Raw genomic sequence first — 26,429 nt, 5'->3', positions numbered from 1 at the left:
GGAGCACTGTGGGGACAGAGAAGGAGCGGGTCACCGTACTGATACAGGCTGTCTAAGGGGAACAGGCATTCTAAGATTCACATGAAATTTGCCAGATATTCTGATTTTAAAAGGATTTTAGGAACCCAAATTTTAAGGCCAAATTTTCTAGTTTTAAAATCTTCACAACTAATCAAAAACCGTAACACCTAGTAGCAAATACTGAACAGTCCAAATAACACTCTGGCATCTAGAGCTTGCCGATGGACCTCCAGATTATAGTATGTGGATGTGAAGAAAGTTTGTAATACAGTGGGATTTCCAAAGACCTCCTCCCAGAATCCTCACTAGACTCATAATTGATGATGTTAATAATGCCTAGTACAAAGCCAGGCATTATATTAGGACCACTGAACACATTATTATCTCCATAGCATACACACTTTAAAATGTTTCTTAATCTATAGGAAAGCTTTGGAGTTTAATCACTAATTTTCACCTAGCCTGTCCCCTTCATAGTAAGTCTTATCAGGAAATCTATTAATACGTTTGCATGGTGACTTGATTGGAGCAGGTATAAAGTATGTGCATGCAGATGAGAACAATTTACCTGGTCTGTGGAGGGCTTAAACTTTGGCACAAATTGTAATTAAGTAAATTAATCTGCTTCCCATATCGATTCCAAGCCTGTTATTCAATAACAGATTCTGGGCAAGAGAAACTTGAACTCTTCTGAGCAATATGGGTATTGGGCATAAAACTCTTCTGTTTCTATGCCAATAAAGTGTCATCTCTTGATTACGACTTCGTCTATAGCCTTTCCATAACTCCTTCAAATGGTATTCGAGATGGGCTATAAAGTAGTTAATCAGAATAAATTAAAATTTGTACTGAGCACTAAAATGTGAATTAATTGTATGTTTTCTCCCAAATCTAACCATTTTAAACATCTGGTATATATATTTTAGAGCTTCATTCACTCTAATGGTGATAATTTTTGCAAGCTGTTAAAACTCTTTCTCACTTCCCCACCATAGCAGGCCAAGGGATGCAGCTCATGTGTCAGCAGTGAAGCATCTCTTACAAACTCATTAGAGAAACACCCGGTCCTCTTCGGTTCATAATAAAGTAAAATAGAGCAGAACGTTATCATCTGCCCACTGCCAACCACACAATGAAACCACTGGCCTTCCTGTGAGGAAAGTTTAAAGTTTTCAAGAATCAAGGGCAGTAAGCATAGAAAATTAATCTTTTCATTGCCGTGTTTTATACTTTTGAATATCAATTTTCTCCAGCTGTGATAGCTTCCTTGTAAAAGGAAGGTGCTAGAAGGTAGAAAAATGCATAGCGATTGTACTTAAGTATAGCAATGTTTTTGATGATTAAGACCAAGAGAATTATGGGGAATTCATGACTTGCAAATGATATAATTTATATAAAGATTGAAAGTGCTCATAACTTACTTTTAATTAAGTAATAAGCCAGAATAGATTTTTCTATAGTTTTGAATAATATGCATTTCAAATGACAGGCAATAATTCATGTGAAGGCTATCATATATTGAGTTCAAAATGTCCATCTTTCACTTTCACATTCCAAAGTTGTTTCAGTTCTTCCCTTAAGTCTTTGCTACCCCTATTTAACATTAAATAGCTAATTCTGTTTCCCCAGAATTCATCAGCATTTTACTCAATTATCTTTCTGGTTTGGTTTTCTAGACATAGAGGGCTTTAATTCTAATGTTACAATTCCAAGGAGAAAAAAAAAAAAGAATGCAGATAGGTCTATATTTAGGTCATCAAATGTTCCATTTTCATGGACTTTTTCCCCTGGACTTTACTGAACCTGCCATTTATTTCAGCTTCATAAAGACGTGGCTTCAGTCACTACATGTAGAAAAATAAGCCTTTTTGAAAAGCTGACACAGTGGGCAACTTAGTTTCTAACAAAAGCTGCGATCTCTTTTTAACCAAGAAAAGAAGAATGAACTACACTGATAACAGCAAAATGACTAAATTAAACTTTCCTTCTTCTGTAGATCCTAGGACTTGATTCTGCTTGCCTAATTGCAAGCTCTGAGTGATAAATTCAACCACCATAAAGAAGCCATGAAGAAAGTGAATTTAAGGCTAAAAATGAAATCTGAGCATAAAGTATCTAATTACATATGCATCACTATCTTAGTTCAGGCTGCTATAATAGAAATACCATAGACTGGGTGGCTTGTCAACAGCAGAACCGTTTCTCATAGTTCTGGGGGCTTGGAAGGCCAAGATCAAGGTGGCGGCAAGTTCAGTGCCTGATGAGAGCCCACTTCCTGATCCACAGCCAGCTGTCTTTTCTGTTTCCTCACTTCGGAGCTCCCTGGGGTGTCTTTTATAAGGGCACCAATCCCATTCATGAGGGTTTCTACCCTCATGGCCTAATCACCTTCCAAAGGTGACATCTCCAAATGACATCACACTGGGAATCAGGTTTCAAAATATGTATTCTGGGTGGACACAAACATTGACTCTACAGCACTCAACTTATTCTCCAATGACTCATAATTTACTCGGAGCAAAGAGTTCAACACTTCCACCATGTCAGAAATTCTTTACACATAAAAAATCCATTTGCCTCTAAAATATTTTCTTCTTTTTAAAAAAAAATTTAGGAGAGCACATGGACTTTCAGTGACACGGCTGAGTGATCAGCCCTTGGAAGAATTATGGCAACAGAAAACAAAACATCTACCTTCTAGCAGCCTCAAGTCTCAGGATGAACCAAGACAGACACACAGAAAAGAACATTACAGTTAACTACAAGGGTGTGTACCTATTAAACCACGCTCTAAATGTCTGATGTCTCATTGTTTTGCATTTTCAGACTCCATCTGCACCTATTCTGAATGTATCATCCTTCAGGGGCTTTTAAAATGTTTTAAAGCAACTATATATATAAATCTAAATCTATCAATCTCTAAATGAGCAATTTCACTGAGATTTTTTCCATAAACATGGGCTTTTATTTCACCTTCATGCAAACGATACTCAGCTGTACTCACTCCTGCCATCTGCTATTGTCACTTGCATTACCAAATGGTGTTGCAATATTGAATAGTCTATGGAAGGTTTACTTGGATTGAAACATTCTGGAGGAATCCAAAGGAGATATTAGACTTGGCTTCCTTCATTAATGTTGTTATGAGCCCTCCCCAGTATGTGCATAGTTCCAATATGCCTTTAAATTATTAACTCAACTTTAAATTAAATAACCCAAGAAAGGATTGCCTGGGCTACACAGAGCAGGGAGAGTAAGAGACACGTGGCATATGAATGTACGACGTATCTGATATTTAAGTCTGCTTATTTATCATAGAGAGAGAGGCACTGGTAGGCTGGTTATGCAAAATAACTTGCAAAATGGAATGATGTTCTTCTCAAAAGAAAAAGCATCATGGAAGAGCTCTAGTCAAGGCAATTCATATCCTCACAGGTTAAGTATAAGGTCAGATTTCATAACATAGTAGACTTTCAGATATTCTACTAAAATAGTACTTAAATTTTCCATCATGATAAAAGGCGCAACATGTTACTTAAAACTAATTATACTCTTATCAAATTAAATGTCAAAAAGAGTAAAATTAAGGGTATACAGTGGACATTCTGGTTCACTCCACCCCAGGTATTAGTCTAGGAAAGGGTTCCCAACTGGCACACACTAGCATCTCAAGGTGTAATCTGTATATTAGCAGTTCTTTCACCATCTGGGAGCTTGTTAAAATAGCCATCTCTTCCCTCTTTCCGCCAGACCTACTGAATCAGAGTCTGTATTTTAGCAAGCTCTGTCATGTGATTCACATGCACATTAAAGTTTGAGAAGCAGTGCTACCATACCAGTGTCTCAGAAGTGGATTTCAGGTGTGCCTGAGATATTGATGGCACCATCCAACAGAGACTAGGGTCTCAGACCATTCACCCCTGCCATAGTAGTTTTTAATACATATCCCAGTTTGCCAGATATTACAGGGTTTTACATCTATTATGGAGTTTAAAGCAACTTTGGTTGAAAAATGCTTGTTCAAACTAATGAAGTTCATCCCATGACTCCTTCCAGAGATTAGTTTAGGGATGGACCCAAAATCCAACTTAAGCCATTGATGTGTCAAGTGAAGTCTTCTGGGGAGTCGGGGAGGCTCTAGGAAAATTGTCTTGTTCCTAAGAGTCACAAGAGAGAGGCTCTCTTCATTCTTTTGGTCATTGCTGCATCAGGAGGCATGCCTGAAACTGCAGATCATGCCAGCACCCTGAGGATGAAGCCAACGTTGGCAATGACTGTTACTCTAGTATTTGATTGTCCTGGAACTCCTTAGTTGTGTTCAGTCAGATTCTATTTTTTCATGCACCGACAATGCTGCCTAAGAGTGTCACATGCCAGTCCCACCCTGCCCCTCCTCCTTTTACTTTCAGGCCAACAAAACTGTACTTGGTAGCAGTCACAGAGAAAGGGACACAATACGCCGTACAGCACCTAAAGGGAAACAGGAGGATGTATGCAGGGTAGTTCTAAAGCCCTTTGAATGATCTTATTTCCAGCTCATGAATTGGGGCATGTTTGGTCTCTGTACCCAGATTTCCTCCTTCCCTTCTCCTTGGTCCAACATCCACAAAGGACATGTGTTCAATTTCAGGAAGGACCAGATGAGACTGCACAGCCTGATAATCAGAAATCTATTTTCACCCCAAAAGAAAACAACTCAAAATGCACATCTAACTGGCCATGGGGCTGTAGTAAAGTGTGGTTTTATTGGGAAAATGTGGACTTCTGGTTATGACATGGATTGTAGAGGCAACGTACAACTCCAGTTTAAAAACAATATTATTTGAGCAACTTCAATGCATCTCAGTACTTTAAATCACAGAGGGATAATATCAGTAGCAACCTTGTGCGCTGGCCAAATTCCAACTGCCAGTATCTAGATCTCTTTGTCTATGCTTAGCCCAAAGTGTACAGAGTGAACATTCGTCTCAAGGGACTCTCAGAAATTTCCACACAAATATCCTGGCTTCCTGGCCCTTCAAGTCTGATAAAACTTGGGCATGTGTTTTGCATAGTCTCCCAGAGTTCTCCAGAAGCTCAGGCTTCAGTGGGCACTGTGATACCTGGCTTCCTAACACAGGTACCGTACTGTTTCTTCTCATCCTTGTAGCACTTCTGATTCACTTCCCTAATGCTGTGCCCTGCACTAGATAAACACAATTCTGGGTGTGTCTGTGGAGAGACAGCCAAAAATCAAAACCAAGAATAAATAAATAGCAGGAAAGTGAGAGACAGAGGACAAGCGAGAGGAGTAAGGGTGGTGGGAGAGGCAGTATAGAGTCCAGACGGTCCTCAACTTAATGATTTTTCAACTTTACAATGGTGCAAAATTGATATGTATCAGCAGAAACTGTACTTTGAATTTTGATCTTTTCCCGGGCTGGCGGTATGTGGTACATATTCTCTCATGATGCTGGACAGCTCCCAGCCAGTCACATGATCACAAGGGTAAACAACTACACCATCTGCACTCAGACAACCGTTCTGTTTCTGCACTGTCATTAAAGAATTCGGTAAATTACATAAGCTATTCCACAATTTATTATAAAATGAGCTTTGTGTTAGATGATTTTGCCCAACAATAGGCTATATTTAAGTGTTCTGAGCACGTTTAAAGTAGGCAAAGCTGAGCAATGATGTTTGGTAGGATAAGTGTGTTAAATACATTTCTGACTTGTATTTTCAACATATGATGGATTTATCTGGATATAACTCCATCATCAGTCAAGGAAGATCTGTATTAAATATATGCTCAAGTAGGACACATTTAGAAGCTGAATTTGGGTAGATTTAAAGTATAAAAATACACTTAAGCCAGTACCAAATGTCCTTTGAAATATATAAAATATAAATTTTTGGGCCAACAGTGACTTCACTATAGTTCTGTTCCTTTGCGCCAAAACCAGAAAACAAACAGCAATTTCACTGTGTTGCCATTCTAGTTTATGACACATGGCCCCTGCTGGCCCCCATCAGATATACAGCCCCCTGGAGAGTCAGCTGAACTCATAATTCTTTCCTAGCACTGCTATTCAAATTAATCACCTTCAGTTCTAAGGGTGACAAGATTGGTGTCCATTAGGGTGGCAGATGGCTTTGGACAACATTTCTGCTGTTTGGGAACATCATTTGGAGGCAGACTTTGCAAATGGTTCAATACTTGCTTACAGCACTGATGATAAACACGGTGTCCCTTACCTTGTCATCTAAGAGAAAAGGATTTCCCTTCAGAGAAGAAAGCAACAACTCCAATCTGACTTGGGCAGCCTGTATTTAAATGGTAGCAGAGTTTGATTTTAATCCAATGTACAGGGAATTTGATGAGTAGCTTCTAGAGAAAGGGTGGTAACATCAATCCAAATATTTAATTTCCCTCAAGTATGAAAATGTGATTTGTAACTGAAAGGCAATTTCTGTTAAGACACCATATTAGACAGCTATCTATTGATTTATAGAATCATCCCATGAATGTGAAATTCTGTTTATGAGAGCCTGTCCAAGGGCTGATGAGGAGACAGAAAGACAGTAGTGGCCCCTTCCTCCTGACTCATCAGAAGCTTCCCTGAGGGCTTAGCTCATTTGACCATGACTCTGAGCTCACAGAACATTGTTGGGGCCAGATCAAGAAATGTCTTATAAACCACAGTATGTAGTTCTCGCTTTATCCTGAAGGTAACGAGGAAGAGGCAGAGGAAGCCTGGCGGTATGTTGGTTGTTGAGAAACATGAGCAGGGTCCAGCAGGAAGGCAGTGCTCACACACTGTTCTCTCTGGGAAGAGTCACAACATGGGAGTGAACCACAGCCACTGATGTGACATGAGAAATGCTAAGATAGACATTTAATGCATCCCAATGGCTTTCACACCTCTTTGCATGGTGTCAGACAGGTCGTATTTCAAGTCATTATTTAGAATTAGGTACTATCTGTATGTAGGGAGATCTGTGATAATGTACAAGTTAAAGTGAAATGCCAATTATCTACTGAAGTGGAATATATGCATAGCCCATGACCTTGGAGTTCTATTGTCAGGTGCGTACCCAACAGAAACGCACACAAGAAAGCACCAGAAGACAGGTGCAAGAATGGCCACTGTAGAGCTGTTAGGAATAACTCCAAACTGCAAACAGCCCAGATGTCCACCCATTAACAATGAAAATGGGTAAAATGTGGAATATATCATCTAATAATGAGATATGTACAAGGATGCAACATAAAGCAATGGAAATGAACAAAATACTGCTACCCATCACAACATGGATAAATCTCACAAACATCATGCTGAGGAGACACAGGCAGACACAGAAGAGCACACAGTGCAGAATCCACATGTGAAGTTTTTTAAATGATAAAACTAATTTATCGTGTTAAGGCTGAAGAGCAGTTCTATTTGGTGAGAGGAAAGTGGTAGTGAAGGAGGGGGAGCTCAAGAAGGGGCATGTGAGATGCTGATGATGTATTACTTCCTGATGTGGGTGGTAACTGAACAGCAAGATTCACTTTGTAAAAATTCAGTGATACCCATAATGATTTGCATAACTTTCTGCTATACTCATACACACACATACACACACACACACACACACACACACACACACACACACACACCTCCAAAGAATCACAAGTTCATGGGAAATCATTTATAAATATATAAAAAGTTACATCCTTTTTTGCCACTAGGAAAAAAATGCAATGCCAAATAAGATGTTTAGAAATAAAACAGACTTTCCATGCAGGAAGCAGTGACAGTAGTTTTTCTGTGTATATAAGCTGAGTGATTACAATGAAAATATCTGACTTCAAATATTCCAGTAGCTAACTGTAAAAAGAAAAGCAATCTGCATAACTTAGTTCTAAAAGGCAATGTGGTATAGGTGAAAACAAACTGAACTGGGAACAGAAATTATGTGTTAGAGACCAAGGAAAAACAATCCTATCTAGCATTTACCAAGTACCTAACTAAATGCCAAACAACAAAACAGGAAGTTTATATTTATTTTCATTTTATATTTTCTAATACAATAACCTTTTAAGGTAGTCTTTACTGTTATACCTATTTGACAGATTATGAAATTTGGACCTAGAAAGGAAAAATAATTTTCTCACATCTCTCATCTTCTAGCTTCCCACAGCTAGAAGATGGCAAGGTAGCATTTCACCTCAGATCTGAATGACTCTTAACCCCTTATATACATCAGTGGGTATAGTTGGTCAAGTAATTACACCCCTCTAAGCCTTAGTCTCCTCTTCTCTAAAATGGGAGGGTCCTCCCAGATTTGCTTTGAGTAGCAAAGAACCAGGGGTTTTGTTGATTGTTGATATTAGAAAGGGCAGGCTAAGTCAGCTGCAGAGATCTTTTCCAGATCTGACCTCAACAGAAACAGTAGCCTCGGGGCAAGACTCTCAATTCAACAGTGTTCACCAACTTGCCTGATCAGAGGACACAGCCAAGACAGAGCTTTGTTAACAAACACATATTCCTGAATCCACTCTAATTGTGCCGACTGGTTTCCAGAGCAGGGGCCTGAGAACCTGCTTTGATGCAAACTTTTCTCCCACCCAAGGTGATTTTTTCTATTCTTACGATCAGTAAAGATTATGAAACAATACTTTCTATTTCAAAAGATTTAGATAAGCTTCTCATAGAGACTATTTTTATCTTGGCTCTTAAGTCACGTAGGAAAAATTAAATCATGATTCAACCAAATGCTTCACCTCAGGGATTGATCATAGGATCTAGTCAGGACCAAGGTAACTGGCTTTCTGGTATTTTAATATAGGGATAAAGCTTGAAAAATCTAAAGGGTACACACTTGCAATTAGTAGATAAATAAGCTCTGGAGATCCAAGGCACAGCATAGTGATTATAGGCAACAAGACTGCATTATCAATTTCAAAGTGGCTAAGAGACTAGATCTTAATTGTTCTCACCACAAAAAGGAAGAGATGATTATGTGATGTGAGAGATCGGTTAACTAATGTTATGGTGGTAACCATATTACAATATATAAATGTATCAAATCAACACATTGTACATCTTAAACTTATACAATATAATGTATCATTTATGCCTCAATAATAATTTTTTAAAAAGACCTGGAGAATTAGTATGCCACTTAGAATCTTTCTTTTAAACAGGTTTTGAGTGAGTTATTTTAAGAAGGTGTTACACTCCCATCAGTACGTGGTGGTTTAACTTCCTAAATGTTTGTGGTTAAAGTCAGATCCACATTTTTTTTAATGCATGAGAGGAGAAGGGAAGTTTCCATTCTTCATTTAAAGCTTAAAAGACAGGATGATTCAGGAATGCTCTGAATAGCAGGTTCTGCCCATATTTTTTTCTTTCTAGAAAACTACTTCATGCGCTTCTATTTGACATACTTGGTTAAGAAGACAGTTTTGCAAAATCAAATACAGATGATGTGATTTCCTGCTGAGGATGATGTTACCTGATATAATATTTCAGAACTTCAGGAGTTAAGAGCCAGGGATAATGGGAGGTTTGACAGCACACTGAAAGAGTTCCAAAGACAAAATCTGCCCGCTTCACCACTTTACAGGTGCCTCCTGCCAATCCTGGAAACCCTGCCTAAGGACAGCATTAGAGAGATTTGCCAAGCCAGCTTAGGAGGTAACATTCCAGGAACATGGCAACATCCTGTGTAACAACTGAAAGTGAGCTTGAATATGCGCAGAGTAACAATACTCAGTATGAGAAAAACACAGTAAAGTCCAAAAGAGAAGGGACAACAGGGATAGGAAACCTGTTTCTCATGAGTGATTCAGGCAGTTCAAGAAGAATGATCCAAGTTTCAAAAGATTTTAACAAGCCCTGAGGGACATTCCTTTTGGAACAATCAAGAAAAGAGTATGTGTAGATGCAGATGTGGTGGGAGAGGAATCTCTTGAGAAAACTTTTTTTTTCCCTTGGAGGTGGTGACAGGGCAGGAACAAAAGACAAAAACTGCCTCTCCTCCAAGCTCTACTCAGCTCAATCAGAGCGACGTCCCAATTTTAGAGCACAGAGTCGGGCTGGCACAGGCACAAAAGACAGACAGACGGACGCCAGTCCTTAGGCATCTCACTCGGCTTCTGAGAGGGGGTGCAGTGTATTGCGCTTCGTGATCATAATTACTGCGTTGGGGAGAGGTGAAATGTTTTAGTGAAAGGAAATCTATTAAATCCTCCCAAATAACCCTGAGGAATAAATCACCCTGCATCTCTTAATTTTATGACATTTGGTATTTCATAATTAAAACAAGTTCTTGTCAAAGGTGCCATCATCAACCCCCACCTCCCCACGCCAGAACGGTACACCTGATTAAACTTCATCATAGATAAGCTGGAGCCTTCCACATTTACACTCAAGAAGATGATTTCTTGCTCCATGACAGTCTGGAGTGCCTGCCAAAGTACTAAGTCCTAAGTGAGCAGGACTGTGCCAGCGATGATTTGGACAAGGTTAGGATGAGTGGGAGTCGGGTTGGTTGAAAAGAAGCAAGAGGCTAAAATCAGTTAAGTCAAATTAAACTTTAAGTGTAGCCAGATTTTTCTGGGTAAACAAACATTCAGATTGGATGACAGTTATCCTATTTCTGCATCCTAACATCCTACCAATAATAAATGAAGCAGTATTAACATGAGCATATGCTATTTCTCTATAGAAAACTTCTCATCCAAAACCTTCTTCTAAGGAACAAATGTTCACGCTAAAATATATTTGTATCTCTTAGGAAAGAAAGTGTTCTTTAAAACATCATTACCCTGCTGTGAAAAATAAAACACATTATACTTATCGCTTCCAAATTTAGACTACTTCTTTTCAGGGAGAAGACACACCTTTAAACTAGCAGTTGTTATCGATACACATTACTAAATATAAAATAGACAAACAAGGACCTACTGTACAGCACAGGGAGCTGTATTCAGTTTCTTGTAATACCATATAATGGAAAAGAATCTGAAAAAATATATATGTATGTACATGTATAACTGAGTCACTTTGCTCTACATTTTAAAAGAATATTGTAAATCAACTACACTTCAATAAAAAATTTAAAAAACAAAATAAAATAGTAGTTGTTTCTAGAGAACACACATATTTAATTTATACTCTCATTCAGTTGCAAACAATCAAAACTCTTTCAAAAAAAGTATTTAAATAGATAGCATGAATTTTAAAAAGTATAGATAATGAATGTCAATGTAAGATTTTTATTCAAACACACTGGACACACAGATTTACAATATATAAACAACATCTAATTCCCTGGAACTCCCTTGCTTTCAATTGTGTGAAGAACTCATAAAGGGAACTGTAAGTCCAATGGAGCTTTAATGTCCCCATATTTAGTCTTCTATTAAGCAATATTCCAAAAGAAAAAAAAATACAGCAAAAATATACAAGTGCACTTAAATCCACTCACATTACAGACCATAAAAAATTAAAATATATTTCCTATTGATTATGCACAACAGTCAAGGGCAGCAGCCAACTGACCCGATAATCTAATAAACTATTTAGAAGTTTTCTGCCTCAGTCAGAGCTTTGGGTGAGGTGCACACTCAAGCTATTTAGCATCACAACTATACTTAGCAGAAAGCCACTCAAATGCTGCTGTCACTTTGGCACTTCTAGAGAAAGAGCGATCATGTTGATAGGTTTTAGCTTAAAAGGGAGGCTTTTTATGAGAGATTATAAATATTGATTTCACTAACAGACTCAGAGCAGTTTATGAGCTTGGGTACATAACACCACCCTTTTCATTTATATCACTGAGTAAGATTTCACTGGGGATCCAAACACCCAGGGTTTTTCAGGAAAGTCACGAAAGACTCCTCGGGCAATAATACTTTGGAGATTCTTATTTCTTGCTTCTAGGAGAGCTCATATTTTTTGAGAATTCGAATGACAAATCATTGCTTAAGAGACCAGAGTTCTAATACATTTTTTCTTTCTATGGAGCTAGCCAGCCACTCATCCAGAGAGAAAGCTTCTTTTCAACTAAAGTATCCAATGAATATAATTTGAGAATCCACATGGTGGTGTACCAGGGGCTGGAATGAGTTACAAATGTAGAAAGAAGCCCTTGCCCTCAGAAAAACCTCATGTTTTCAAGAGAAATGAAGGAGGAGAATGATTAAGCACATGTAGGTACACTAATGTTTACACAGCAGATGCAATATACATACACACACAAATAAGAAAGTTCAGTATTTTTTTTATGAACAGTATGTTAGGCTCAATCTGACATATACTGAATTTTCATCATGCGTAGGTACTAAAGATATGTACCTCTCTTACTGCTATAATTTGGTCACATTTTTTTCAAGTTCTTACTTATGGCTGAGTGGATGAGAGAGTATTAATCTGGTTCCAGAAATAGGAAAATAAATCCAAACCTAGAAACAACTGGAAAGGAGACAAGTAACCTAAGGCCAGTAGTAAAACTGAACTTAAAAGAGCCTCCAACTAGATCATATTTCGAGCTCAGAGAAACAAATAGTAATCTCTTCTAAAGAATTGCCATAAATAATAGAAGCTGGGAATATCTTCTGAACCATGAAAATTACTGACAATCCAATTTATCTTCAGATAAATTAAGGGAAAATGGATAACTTCAAACAAATTTCAATACATAACATACACATACACACACACACACACACACGGTGGGGTAGGAGGGATTCTACCACGTATAAAAGCAAATATATAATGAAATCCACAGATATCCTTCCACAAACATAGGTAAAAATGTGCTTTCTTTAGAAAAGGAAGTGCTCTGGGGACAGTTTCCTTTAAATTTAGGATTTTTCACAATAGCATTTTCCCTTGCGATTCACAGACTTAGAGTGAGAGGGAACGGTTATAACTTACTGCCTTAATTAACTTATGTTAAAATATAAAGCACAGATTGGGATGAATTTTTTCAATTTAAGGGTAACTAAGCTCTATATACCTGAAACCTCTTTACATCAGAGTCTATGCCACACTCAATTTGCTACCTGAGAATTAAATCCCAGGATTCACCTCTGAGCATCCCCACAAATGCCTCTGGAATGCTACAATTCCCTTCCTGAATTCAAACTCCAGAAACAGCTCCTGGAGACAAACCCAGTCTCACCTAGTCTTCACGTAGGGCATTTACTGAAACTGTTCTTGAACTTGGGCTTAATTTTTAGCACGCACTACTTCTTAAGGTCACAAGTTTTATATGTCAATTAAACGTTTAGAACACGTTTGTTTTAAGTCATAACAGGCTTACAAATACCTTTATCTTATTCATACTCTAAATCTGAAGACCTGTTTCTATACGTTTGCCTAAGAATACTGAGAGTACAGTTTTAGAATCTGTGCTCAAGGAAGTCCTTTTACTCCCTTGACAATTTCCTAGTTCATAAAATTAGCTTATTAAAATTAGTGTTTAACACTAGTGCTACAAAGGCTTAGTTTCAGAGAGAATGATCATACCTTATAACTATAAATGCTTAATCGTTATTTCCCATTTAAAATGTCTAGAAAGTCCCCTAGGGAGAATCAGACAGTCTTCACACAGAACAGTCACCTGAAAGTCTTCCTACTGACCATCAACCTATGTTACAACTTTCTTCATACTGAAGAGGCTTCCCTATTCAGACTCTGATTATTTCCCTCCTGTTTTCATTAATCACATTCGACTCTTCCCCTCACCAAACTACTGTACCTGTGGAGTTTTTATTTTTTATTTGGCAACCTTTCTGTTGATTATACAATCCTCTGCCTTGTTTTACCCAATAAAGTTCATATCTGTGTAGAGGGAAGAACCTATGGTCATTATTTTACCAGATAACCTTGAAAGACAAGACCAGCCTGATACTCTGCCCTGCCTTAGAACACGATTTTTTTTTTTTTTTTTTGCTGGAATGGTAATTTTTCATTTTCAACGAGTTATGCATCTTTTATCAAAACTTAGGCAAAAGTAGCTGAAGATGTCAGTCTTGAACTGACAAATGATATCTAAATACAAGTAGTACTAGATACACTATTCAAATTAATTAACAGACGTGTGGATTTCCCTTCCATTAAACAACCTGTTTAGAAAGTCTAATCAAAATGGAGTTAAGAGGGCAGAAATTAATATAATAGAATTAGTAATAGAAGTGTGTAGCCATTCTGTTAAGAGTTTCAGAGTCATAAAGGATCTAGATACCCGTATAAGACACACTCCCCTCTCTAAGAATAAAGAACTTTCAACAATCATCATCTTGTGCTCCACATATTCAATTGATAAAAATTTATAAATCAGTCTTAATGTAATAACAGTATGCAATCATGGGAGAAATGTGAGTGCTTCATTGTAATTCTTAACTAAGTCTTAAACTCTGTTACATGGGTAAAACCAACTGAAGTGCTCTAATCAATTTTGATTACTTACAATGGCAATTTTATTAGAGATATCTATGGAAGGGTCCCTTTAGGGTTCCATTTAGGAAAATAGCTTTGATTTGGGGGGAAAAGGTAGAGAAATAGCCCAGAAGACTCATGAATAGCTGTGGAAACAGTGGTGAGATTAGGAACAAAGAACATTCGGATGAAGAGTTAGGTGACGGAAAAACAGAACACCATTTTTGGAGTATGTGGATGAGACCACTAATTATGACTATTGCCATAAAGTAACTGACATCCTCCCAACATTACTTACACACACACACACACACACACACACCTTGCATAATACCATGATTAATCAAATTATATTTCAAGATAATTTAAAAACCAGTTGGATTTAATTTTGTAAACATTAGTATTGCTAATATTACCAAGTCATTCTCGGCACTCCCTTTAAAAACCAATTGGATTTAATTTTGTAAACATTATTATTGCTAATGTTACCAACTCATTCTCAGCATTCCCAAGGAGTGGCCAAGACTCCTATTATCAATTCTATTATATTAATTTCAACCCTCTTATCCTCTCTTCTGAACTTGTAATAACTTCTTATCAGCTACTTATAACAAGAGAATGACTTCAATTTCAACAGGAAATAATAAAGGGGATACTTTTTCAGCTTTTTAATTTGTTGCTTCATGCACTTTACCTGATTCTTGAGATCCAATTTGGGACACGGGCGCCCTCCATTGTAAGGTTTTTCTTTCAGCCACTTGGATCGAATTCTCACTCCAATCCCACAAGATGAACTGCAAGACCCCCAACTAGACCAGTCACTTAACTTGCAATCAAATGGGCAGGGGATGACACACTCTTCTTGAATATAACCTGAAAGGAAAAGATTTAAGGGAGGAAAGTTTGATCAAAATATACTGATCAAATTTACTTTCTTTTTCCATTATCACAGCTCAGATTGCCTAACAATATTGCTGCAGGGATTTCAATAAACAGACAAAAGATCGAAGGGACAGACACATGGGATCACCTCTGAATTCCAAATCTGCACCGTCTGTTTACTTCCTAGGCAATTCTGGGATTGAAGGAGTAGGGAAAAGTGCTTCTGATTAGAGGAACTGAAGGAGCTCGGGGCTAATGATAGCACCATCACCCCCACCCCAGGCCTTCGGTCCTGCAGTTCCCAGTCTGGGAACAGTGGGCACGACAGAGTCGATCTTAGCACCTGTGCTCTGCAAGGCTTTCACAAAGAAAGATCTTGATTCTCACTTCTACGCAGTGTGACTTGGAGGTGGGGGGTGGGGGGATGAAGAGTGGACCACAAATTAGGAAGAGTAGGATATTACTGAAAGACGAAGAGGAAGAGTGAGAGGTTGTGTATGAAATAGTGGACTGGAATCCAAGAGTACGGGTTGACATACAGATGCAGATGTTCCCGCTTTACTAGCTCTCGCTCCTGTCCTCACCCCACTTCTTGCTACAGCCTCTCTCTGGATGATTCACTATCACCTCTGCCGATCACTACCAAGTAAGTATTTCCAATTGTGATCTCTCCACTAAGTTCTATACCACCTACTGACCCACTCTAACCAGATGCCCAATTACCCTAAATTCAACATGTCTAACACTGAGGCCATCAGTTTCCTCCTAAAAGATTCTAATTCTCTTGTATTCCTCATCTGAATTAACCACAACATATCTGATTCCTATACAATGGTGTATATGTCTTTATAATCTCCTCCCCTTGACTTTGGACAGGACCTGTGAATTACAGGAAGTCAGTCCCATGATTAAGTTACGGTATGTGCCAAAGGGGAAGGGAATGCACAGATACTATTAACATAACAAGTGACTGATTTTGAGTTAATCCAAAGGGAGATTATCCTGAATGGGCCTGAATTCATCAGGTAAAAACCCTTCAAAGAGTGACTGGGCCCTTTTTGTGAAGAAGCCAACAGCCACACTATAAAATGCCTATGGCGTGGCCACATGGCAGGAGACTGCAAGCAGCCTCTAGGACCTGAGGGTAGCCCCTGGCTGTCAGCCAGCAAGAAAACCTAGAGCCCTCTAGGTACATGAAGATGAATTCTGCCAACAATTTCAAGGGAGCTTGGAAAAGAAGCTTTCCCCAGTCAAGCCTCTGCTGAGACTTAAGTCTGGGCTCACACCTTGACTGTAGCTTGGTGAGACTCTTAAGTAGAGAATTCAGAAAAGCCACAGCTGTACTCCTGACCAGGGGAAACAGTGAGATAATGAATGTTTTGAGTTGTTACATCTATAGGAATTTGTTACGCAGCCATTGAAAGCTACCAGATAATCCAAAGTAAAAGTCTCATTTATCTTAGACCTGCCTCCATCATTTTACCCATCTATTAAAAGGGGTAATAAGTTCTTATGTTGAAGCATCACAAACATGTCCCCCGCCCTGTAATTCTTTTGTTAGTCCCTGGTTCAGGATCATAGTGTTTCTGGCCCAGAATACTGAAATACTTTCTCCACTGGTCTCCCTTTCTCCTCATCATTCTCTTCCGGTATCAATCAGTCACTCTGACAAAGAAGTTACCTTTCTAAAATACATAATACCTTAGGCTACCCCTTTTAAAACCTCTGCTAATTCTCCATTGCCTTGAAAATAAAGTGACAACCACTTCTGAAAAACTGTAAGATTCTTTATAAGAGGCTCTAAACAAGGGTTTTCAACTTTGGCCATAAACTATGTTCCCATTGTCCAGGATGTTCTGTGGACCAATTCAACCAAAATCGCAGAAGATGGGACCTAGGCACTGGTAGTTTTCAAAGACCCCCAGAGAATTCAAATGTGTAATCAAGTTTGAAAGCCACCTCCCTAACTTGTTTTCCTCCTGCCTGCCCCTCTCCTGTATCTTGAAATCTTTCCATACAGATGACTTCATCTTCTCCAATAATATGCATGTCTTTCCTCATGAAAAAAACTCTGCTCTTCCTCTAACCAGTTTAGCCTTCCTGGTTCATTATTTCAGCTACCCTCTTGCTAGTACAGTTGACCATCTGGCCCTACTGCTCCTACTGCCATGCCAGTCTGCCAAAACTTCAAACCTAGACCAGTCTGTTATCCTACTTTGTGCTTAATACTGGACGCCAAGCAGAGATCAACGCAATGCTAATGCCGCACACTGCCCAGTGATTCTCCTGAGCTTTCTTCTCACTCCCGTTGTCCATATTATGGCTTTTTCAAACCTCCTCCACCTGTCTTCAAATTTTTAAGATCCCAACTCTTCTTTCCCAGAAAAAAAAAAAAAAAGAAACAAATGAATAGGCACTCCTCCAATTTCCTATGAATGCATGTGTCTACATTCCCATCTTTTTTCTTCCCTCCTCATATTATAATGGAAAAGGCATCCATTTTCTTGTCTAAGGCCTATTTTCACCACTGGGTATCTCTGCAAGCTTACTCACTCTCTAATTTTACATCTATATTTCTCTTACATTAATATGAGAATGACTTTATATTTCCCACATAACAGTCACTGACGAGAGAGTAGAGCAAACATCTAAATCATCAGGAAGGATCCTTCTGGGGTTGGAAAAATTGCTACATTTAAGGTTGTTAAAAGACTAATTCTCTATTGTTTAACAGGGTTGTAATTCCATGGCCATTTCTAGGGAGCTTTGATGGTTAATTCAGTATGAGGGACATAATAAATGCTAAATACAGAATGAAATACAGGCCACAGGAATTAGTTTACAGAGAAACTGAGTCCAAAATGATTCCACTGTTACTGAATGAAAAGAGCAGGACACTTTTCATGGTGTAGCTGCTTCAAACATTAAATTTCAGGAGACTTCATATAAATAACTTTAAAATATTTGAGTGCCCATTTTGATTCTATTTTAAAGCATATTTTGAATTAGGTGTTTTTTTTAATTCAATGAGATTTTAAATCATTTTCATCTTTACTTGCATATTGAAGGATTTTAATTAGAAAGCCTCTTATAGCAATACTGTTTTTCTTTTCTTTCCCCGTGATAAGATAAAAACCCAGAGGATCTCTATGAAAGTCAAGGTCATAAATTCAGTAAGTATGCAATAATTTTGAAATTCAACAGGTCTAAGCAATAGTGACATTTACTTTACAGGAAAGTTGTTTTCCTGCTGGAGTATACCCCAAAGGAAAGCCCATAGTGAGAACCATTAATAACTGCATGTTCTTATACCTGCCTCATAATTGAAAGGATTAGTTTTACCCACATACTTAATGCTTACAACTTCTGGCAGCAGGATATGATCAAATGTGACTACCTACAAGGTTAACCTGCCGTAAGAGAATTCCAATTCACTTCACCAACAAACTTCACTAATGTTTTCAAAACTCATTTACATAAAATATACCACAGACTAGCTTCACTGGCAACATTCATAAATCTAAGTCAAATCGCTATGAAAGAAGCAGTTTTTCTACTGAAACTATTTTACACTGTGATTTATATGCAGAACATATTGCTTGGACCATCACATTACTTGGCCTGGGAATGCTTTCCTGCTATTTTAGAACATGAACTTAGGTATGAAGTAGTCATTACAGAATTATCAACAGGGAATACATCCAACATTGTGATTTTGTAAACCATATACACTATATATAGTAGGTGTTGATATTATAAAAGTATCTGTTGATATTACAAAGATGAGATGAGTAGAATCCACTAACAGAATCTCTATGTCACAACTGAAGGAATTTATCTGTTGACTTACACCCAATAGGGCTGAAGCCCAGGAACCTGGAATGACTTCAATCTATCTTACCAACCCCCAAACACTGCTCTTCAGTGCAATAGATAAAGGTGAAAAGACAGCTCTCTGAATACAGTGGTCTCCTTGATAAAACTACTTCCCAGGGTATTACCTGCTGTGCATTTTTTTTTTCCCTTCAGCATTCAAGCACTAACACACTTCCCCCGGCCCCTGCACCAACCCCTACTCCAGAAGATACTGCTTTGGAAAATGTGAAAGAAAGAAATATTGACAATATTCAGCCTGAGGAAATAATTTAGATTAATTTACTTATATATTTTCCTACTGTGTAAATTAAGGGCAAACATCCTTCTAGACAGTGAATGTTCTATTCACTGACACTGTGCTGAAATAAACACAATACCAAAAACAAAAGAGGGAAAAGAGAAAGAAAATGCCATCATCTCCTCCCTTCTTCAAAGGGAAGATCTGGGAGAGTGCTGTGAGTTCAAACGACATGATGTCTTCATTTCTCAATATTTAAAGAATTATTATTTCAATTTATACATTTTAGTTCTACTGTTTATCAAGTAAAAAGTTCCATACTAGAACGTATCTGATGACTTAAGCCAGAGTGGTTTAAAGTAGGTATTTGTTTAGGAGGGTGGGGAAAACATGGGGGCAGATGTTTTGACATGGTTGTAAGAAAGAATCTGAGAAATTAGATCAATACTTTGCCACTGTTCTCAAGGGAAACACGACTGTTAAACATTTATTTAGAATTTCAATCCATTAGTGTGTGGATATGTAGCGCAAATTCAATAAGGCTGCCAGCTTTGGTGAATTTCTATTTTGGCCTGAAAAGACTACTTATAGATGGCAGTTACATTCTTTAAAAGATGGTTCCAACCTTGTTTAGCCTTCTGTGGGTCCTGAGAGGGGAGAACCACCTAAATTATTATCTCCTTTTAAAATTCAGAGTTATTAAAGTAACATTTTTGAAAATACTCTCTAATAGAAATATCTCTACTGCATATATAAACACCCATCAGCTTAGACTCTCTAATATTAAACCACTATAAAATCATGTTTACAGTATTACAAATAACCAAGAGTTTTTTTGGACCCATAACCTCATTAGATACCTAAATATAGCTGAATTAGAAATTACACAAAGTTCGAATAAACACATTAATTGTAAAGTTTTCCTGGCTGCCTTAAAACTCAAGTACTTCATAGCATGATTATGTATTAAATTTTATTATATCTACTAGAAAAAATGTCATCTAATTGTTAACCAGTTTTCTTAATTAAAAAATATAATTTACTGGTGAAATTTTAGATGAGTGATTCAAAGTCATCAAAACCAGAAGATTCATTTTATAGACTGGTCAAAATTGGATTTGAATCCAGACTTGACTGAGATACACAGCTCACTGTCAAGTAAAAAAAAAAATATTATTATGATGTCAGAATGTTCTCTTTAGTACTGGAGTGACAAAGTAGAAATTTAACCCTGGCCTTAAAAACTCAGTTTGCTAGTGAGCAGCCTTATAAAAAAAAAAATGGTATAGAATCAATGACTTAAATTACATGATACAAATGACATACAAATTATACAACAATTTCAGGTAACAAATGAATTCTGGCTTCAAAGTTCTAAACATTTCATGTGAAAATATTTACTGGCAAAACTGTGGAAGACACAAGTTTTTGACTGATTGCTCAACATGGTTCATCTGCTGTAACTAGATGTATCAGTGTCAATTTAATCAACCAACCAAATCATATAAAGAACCAATCTTTTAAATTGACTTGTCCAGGCAAGTTATCCATAGCCGTTCATACAGAGTTTCTGCATTAACAACCTCATGCAAGGTTCCTCCGGGCAGACAAAGGAGGCATTTTGCTCCCAAGACACTGAGGATGTTAGGGACAAATGGAATGCTCTTAGACACACAACAACTTGAACTCTTCAATTAGGACTGTATGTACCAAAGCAGCTTTTATCATTACTGTGAATAAATGCTGTTAAAATTAAAGTGACTGAATGCTTTAACCACATAATAAACTTGGCATTTGAAGCACTACAAAGATAGACTGTTGACAAGACAATATTACTGGGTAGTTGTTAGAAGTGTGGCTGCAAAAGCCTGTCGAAAGTCCTCTCTTTATATCTTCTTGCCCTGAGAAAATCTTGACTTAAATTACACCAGATGTTCTTTACATTTCCTTTAGAAGTTCTGGAAGCTGATGTCAGAGCATGTCAGTGCTATTCTCATCATGCTGTCCACACTATTCCCCAAAGATTTTAGATTTTGCTTCTGCACACATAGTATGACAAAGCGTCTGTGCTCCTGGAAGTTAGGTGTGATCTTATTACTTGCTTTAGCCAATGAAATGTGAGCGGAAGTGGAGTGTCACTCCTAGGTGGAAGCTTTAAGAGCCTGAGTGTAATCTGCCCCACTCTTCTTTCTCTCTATCACAGAGGCCAAAGATGTTCCAGAGAGCAGCTGCTCCATCCTGGAGTGATGAAAAGCCACAGCCAATGCAGGACACACACGGATACTGAATGATCTCAGCGGCTTTCAATCCTGAGATTTAAGTTGTCTGTATCATTCATTACCACGCTGTAACCTATCTTATCCTAACGAATCAACCTTGGCATAGGAAAGTGTATCTTCAGAAGTGAAGTAAAAAAACCCCATGGAACAACTGTTTATAGAGTATTTTGAGATTCTATATATAATGTCCTGAGAAAATAAGATTGTGCTATCTCAGCAGTTAGCATAATCTAAATGGTAACACCATTAAATGAGAATGTGACTTTGTAAAAGTTGAGCCTATAGATACATATTTCAGAAAACATTTTAATTTATTATTTTAAAAAAGGACTAGTGGAAGAGAGAAGCAAGATGGCGGAGTAGGACGCTCGCAGGTCACCCTCTCCCACAAATACACCAAAACTCACATCTACGGACCTACTCAGCCAACCAGAGCACCTGCCAAACTCTGACAGAACATTGCCCTCTTCGAAAGACAAAGACGCCAAAAATCTGGTAGGAGAAAAGGAATAAAGAAAGAAGAAAAAGCATAACAGTGCGGGACCCATCCCGCGGGGAGGGAGCGGCAGAGGAGGACTGGCGCTCGTTCGCTGGGGCTCCCTGCTCCAATGGAGAGGCCAGCGGGGCGGAGGGGGGGCCTCTGAGGCTCAGATCTGCCCTAAGTACCCCTTGACCGACAGGAATGAGTTAAACAGGCACAAAACGTCCCTGCGACACCCAGCCTGAGACCCGAGCCAGCGGCTGGGGCCAGGGCAGGCGGCCCAAGCCGGGTGGAGGGCTGGGGCGGCTGCACTGAGGAAGCCCCGGGGGACTGCAGGGGGCTGCACGCAGTGGCTGGGAAGGGATACAGAGCAGAACAACTTGGGTGCTCCATAAATTGCAAAAAAAAACAAAGCAACACGGCTGGTGTGCCCTGGGGGGAGGGGCGCCACAGCCTTTGTCTCCTGGGACCTGTGCCACCATTACTGGCGCTTTTCGTGAGAAGAGGCGGGGCGCAGCCACAGCCGCCATCTCCTCCTGTGCGCAGCGCCTGGGCTGGGGCGGGGCTGAGGCCTGAATCTGCACCCAGGGGCTCTGCAACCTCCTGGGCAGGACTGAGACTTGTTTACAGCCAGAGGCAGATAGGATCTTTCTGTCCTGGCACCTCAGAGAACTCACACAGCCAAGACAAACAAGGAGTTGAGATTTGGCCCGGAGCAGGGGTGGGGCCATTCCGTGGTCTCCCCCAAGCCCGCCTTCGGAGCACAGACCTGAGGCGGAGTGGGCAGCTGCACAAAGCAGTGGAGCGACCAGCGCCAGGAGAGGGCGGGTGGCCCACCGCCCACCTGGCAGGAACTCAGCACCTGACCATGGTGCTGGGAAGGGGCGCGATCAGCCCACCTGCCTTGCCCGAGCCCAGCAGCTGACAGCAGCATCGCATTGGGAGGGGGAGTGACCTGCCCGCCCACTAGATAAGAGCTCAGCACCTGACCCAGTGTTGGGAGGGGGTGCAATCTGCTAGCCACTGGGAGCAGCATAGACAAGGGCGCCAACGGAGGGCCTCTGCAAACAGCAAGTTGAGTACGTGAAACAGGGTAAAGACACAAAGATCTCTCGATAAAATCGTTAAGAGCACATGTCTCCAAGAGAACTAGATAACTGATACTCCTTAAACCACAGCACCAGAGAGATATGAGCAAGATGAAGAAGCAAAGGAACCGCTCCCAATTAAAAGATCAAGAGAAATCCCCTGAGAGCATGATCAAGGAAATAGACATTGAGGACATACTAGATAAAGATTTCAAAAAAGGAGTGATCAAAGTACTGAAGGAACTAAAAGAAATAGTGTTTAGAGATATAAAATATGTCAAAAATGAAACAGAAGCTATAAAGAAGAACCAAGTAGAATTAGTAAACTTATTTGCTGAGATGACAGCTGAACTAAAGGCTGTACAAAGCAAGCTAGATAATGCAGAGGAACAAAAAAGTGACCTTGAAGACAGGACAACAGAAAGCACCCAATCAAAACAGGTGAGAGAAAAGCAAATTGAAAACAATATAAGGGACCTATGGGATAATATAAAGCATGCAATCTACGCATAATAAGGGTTCCAGAAGGAGAAGAAAGAACAAAGGGAACTGAAAAGATATTTGAAGAAATCATGACTGAAAACTTCCCAAACCTAAAGGAATCAGATATCCAAGTACAGGAGGCCCAGAGGGTCCCAAACAGGAAGAACCCAAGCAGACCCACACCAAGACATATCATAATCAAGACGGCCAGAGTCAAGGATAAAATGATCCTAAAGGCAGCAAGAGAAAAACAAAGAGTGAGTTACAAGGGAACCCCCATAAGGCTCTCAGCTGATTTCTCTACACAAACACTACAGGACAGAAGGGAGTGGCAAGATATATTCAAAGTCCTGAATGAAAAAAAGATGCATCCTAGGTTCCTCTATCCAGCAAGGCTATCCTTTAGAATAGAAGGAGAGATAAAGAACTTCACAGACAAGCAAAACCTAAAATAGTTTAGCAATACTTAAACCCATGCTAAAAGAAATATTCACAGGTCTACTCTAAATAGAAAAGAAGCAGGATGCTACAAAAATGAGAAACTCATAACTGGAAAGGAGATAACTGCCATGAGTTACAAAAAGAATAAACACAAAATTGTAAAAGAAGACATCTAAATCATTAAGAGTGGGAGAGGGAAGCAAGAAAAGCCACTGTGGAAAACAGTATGGAGATTCCTCAAAAGACTAGGAATAGATTTACCATATGACCCAGGAATCCTGCTCCTGGGCATATATCCAGAAGGAACCCGACTTCAAAATGACACCCGCACCCCAGTGTTCATAGCAGCACTATTTACAATAGCCAAGACATGGAAACAGCCTAGTTGTCCATCAACAGATGACTGGATGAAGAAGAAGTGGTATGTTTATACGATGGAATACTATTCAGCCACAAAAACTGACAACATAATGCCATTTGCAGCAACATGGATGTTCCTGGAGAATGTCATTCTAAGTGAAGTTAAGCCAGAAAGAGAAAGAAAAATACCATATGAGATCGCTCATATAAGGAAACTAAAAAAAAAAAAAAATATATATATATATATATATATATATAAAAAACAGAAACAGACTCATAGACATAGAATACAAACTTGTGGTTGTCAAGGTGGTGGGGGATGGGAAGGGACAGACTGGGATTTTAAAATGCAGAATAGATAAACAAGATTATACTGTATAGCACAGGGAAATACATACAAGATCTTGTGATATCTTACAGTGAAAAAAAGTGACAATGAATATATATATATGTTCATGTATAACTGAAAAATTGTGCTCTACACTAGAATTTGACACAACATTGTAAAATGACTATTACTTAATAAAAAAATGTAAAATAAAAAAAAGGACTAGTGATATGGATTATAAATCAAGGTCTGACCTTATGTGATCTAGAAAAAATAATAAATCTTAATAGTTCAGTTTCCTCATGTAAAAATAAAAGTGTAACAATACTTGCCCTTTTTAACTTCCTTTAATACTGCAAGGTCAAAATACAGTAAGTAGGAGTTAGTGGAAAAATTAACATACAATATACATGGCACACTAGTATTTTACTACTACAAAACCTATAGAGCAAAGTAAAAATGTTTTTATGCTTATCCTGGTTTTGGTGCTAGTGATTGATAGAGAATATAATTCTGTAAAGATGATTTAACAGAAAAATTATAGGGTAGTATTTTTCAAATTTGGGTGCCATTTCTCATTCTGGTTCATTTCCATGTAAATTAAAGGCTAGGATAACATTCACAAAATGAGAGATTCTGTCTGGATCAGTTAATCAATGGTGGTTTGAGCCCATTTCTGTCTTTTCAAGTCTGCTGCCACCAGCCAAGGCCAGATGCTTGTTCTCTCTCACCTGAACTGTTATAATGGCCCTTACCTGACTCCAGGTGTCCAATCTCTTCTAATCCACTCCATGTCTGGGCCAGTGCCACATTAATGTTCCAAAAGCACAACTCTAAATAGATCATGGCCTAACTTAAAATAAATCATCTCTAAAGCACAGCAGAATTTTGACAAAAGGATAGACATGCAGAAGGCCATCTAGGCAGAAGAGATACCACAAATTAAATCAAGATGATGAGTGTGAACCCCAAATGTTCACAAGTCAATAGAGGAATCTTTTGTACAGGAATTGGAGGTTGAGGAGGGGTATGAAATTGGCTGTCAGGCAGGGCCACACTAGGAGGTCACACTGGAGGGCTTAGAAAGTTGATTAAGAATTTTGATCATTTTCATTATAGGCCATTACAAGGTGCTGAATATAGTTCCCTGAGCTATACAGTAGGACCTTGTTGTTTATTTTTATATATAGTAGCATCTACAAATCTCAAACTCCCAATGTATCCCTCCCCATCTCCTTTCCCTTGTAATGATAAGTTTGTTGTCTGTGGGTCTGTTTTGTACATAATATATATTATATATACATATATATATATGTGTGTGTGTGTGTATATATATATATATATATGAATTTAACTATGCTGTACACCAGAAAGTAACACAACATTGTAAATCAACTATGTTCAATAAAAAAAAAGAAAATCAGATTGCTAGAAGAATCAATTCTGAGTATCCAATAAAGATTTTGCAGAAAGCAAGCCAGAAAACCTTATGACCAATAAAGATACCATGTTAATAAAAATAAATAAAAATT

The 26,429-nt window shown here is 38.6% G+C and overlaps 1 protein-coding gene across 1 annotated transcript in view; it reads right to left on the bottom strand.

The window, feature by feature from the left end:
* The window catches only part of THSD7B (thrombospondin type 1 domain containing 7B), a 763,775-nt gene that overhangs the window by 167,995 nt on the left and 569,351 nt on the right, over positions 1-26,429 (bottom strand). The window contains exon 15 of the mRNA XM_074363581.1: positions 15,136-15,314. Within this exon, the coding sequence (XP_074219682.1) occupies positions 15,136-15,314 (179 nt within the window). The remainder of the gene's footprint in view (positions 1-15,135; positions 15,315-26,429) is intronic.

This window comes from Camelus bactrianus, chromosome 5 (genome assembly GCF_048773025.1).
Source record: "Camelus bactrianus isolate YW-2024 breed Bactrian camel chromosome 5, ASM4877302v1, whole genome shotgun sequence".
In the NCBI taxonomy this organism is placed as follows: domain Eukaryota; kingdom Metazoa; phylum Chordata; class Mammalia; order Artiodactyla; family Camelidae; genus Camelus; species Camelus bactrianus.
The sequence above is the reverse complement of the archived record's forward strand: the minus strand, read 5'-3'. Positions and strand labels throughout refer to the sequence as shown.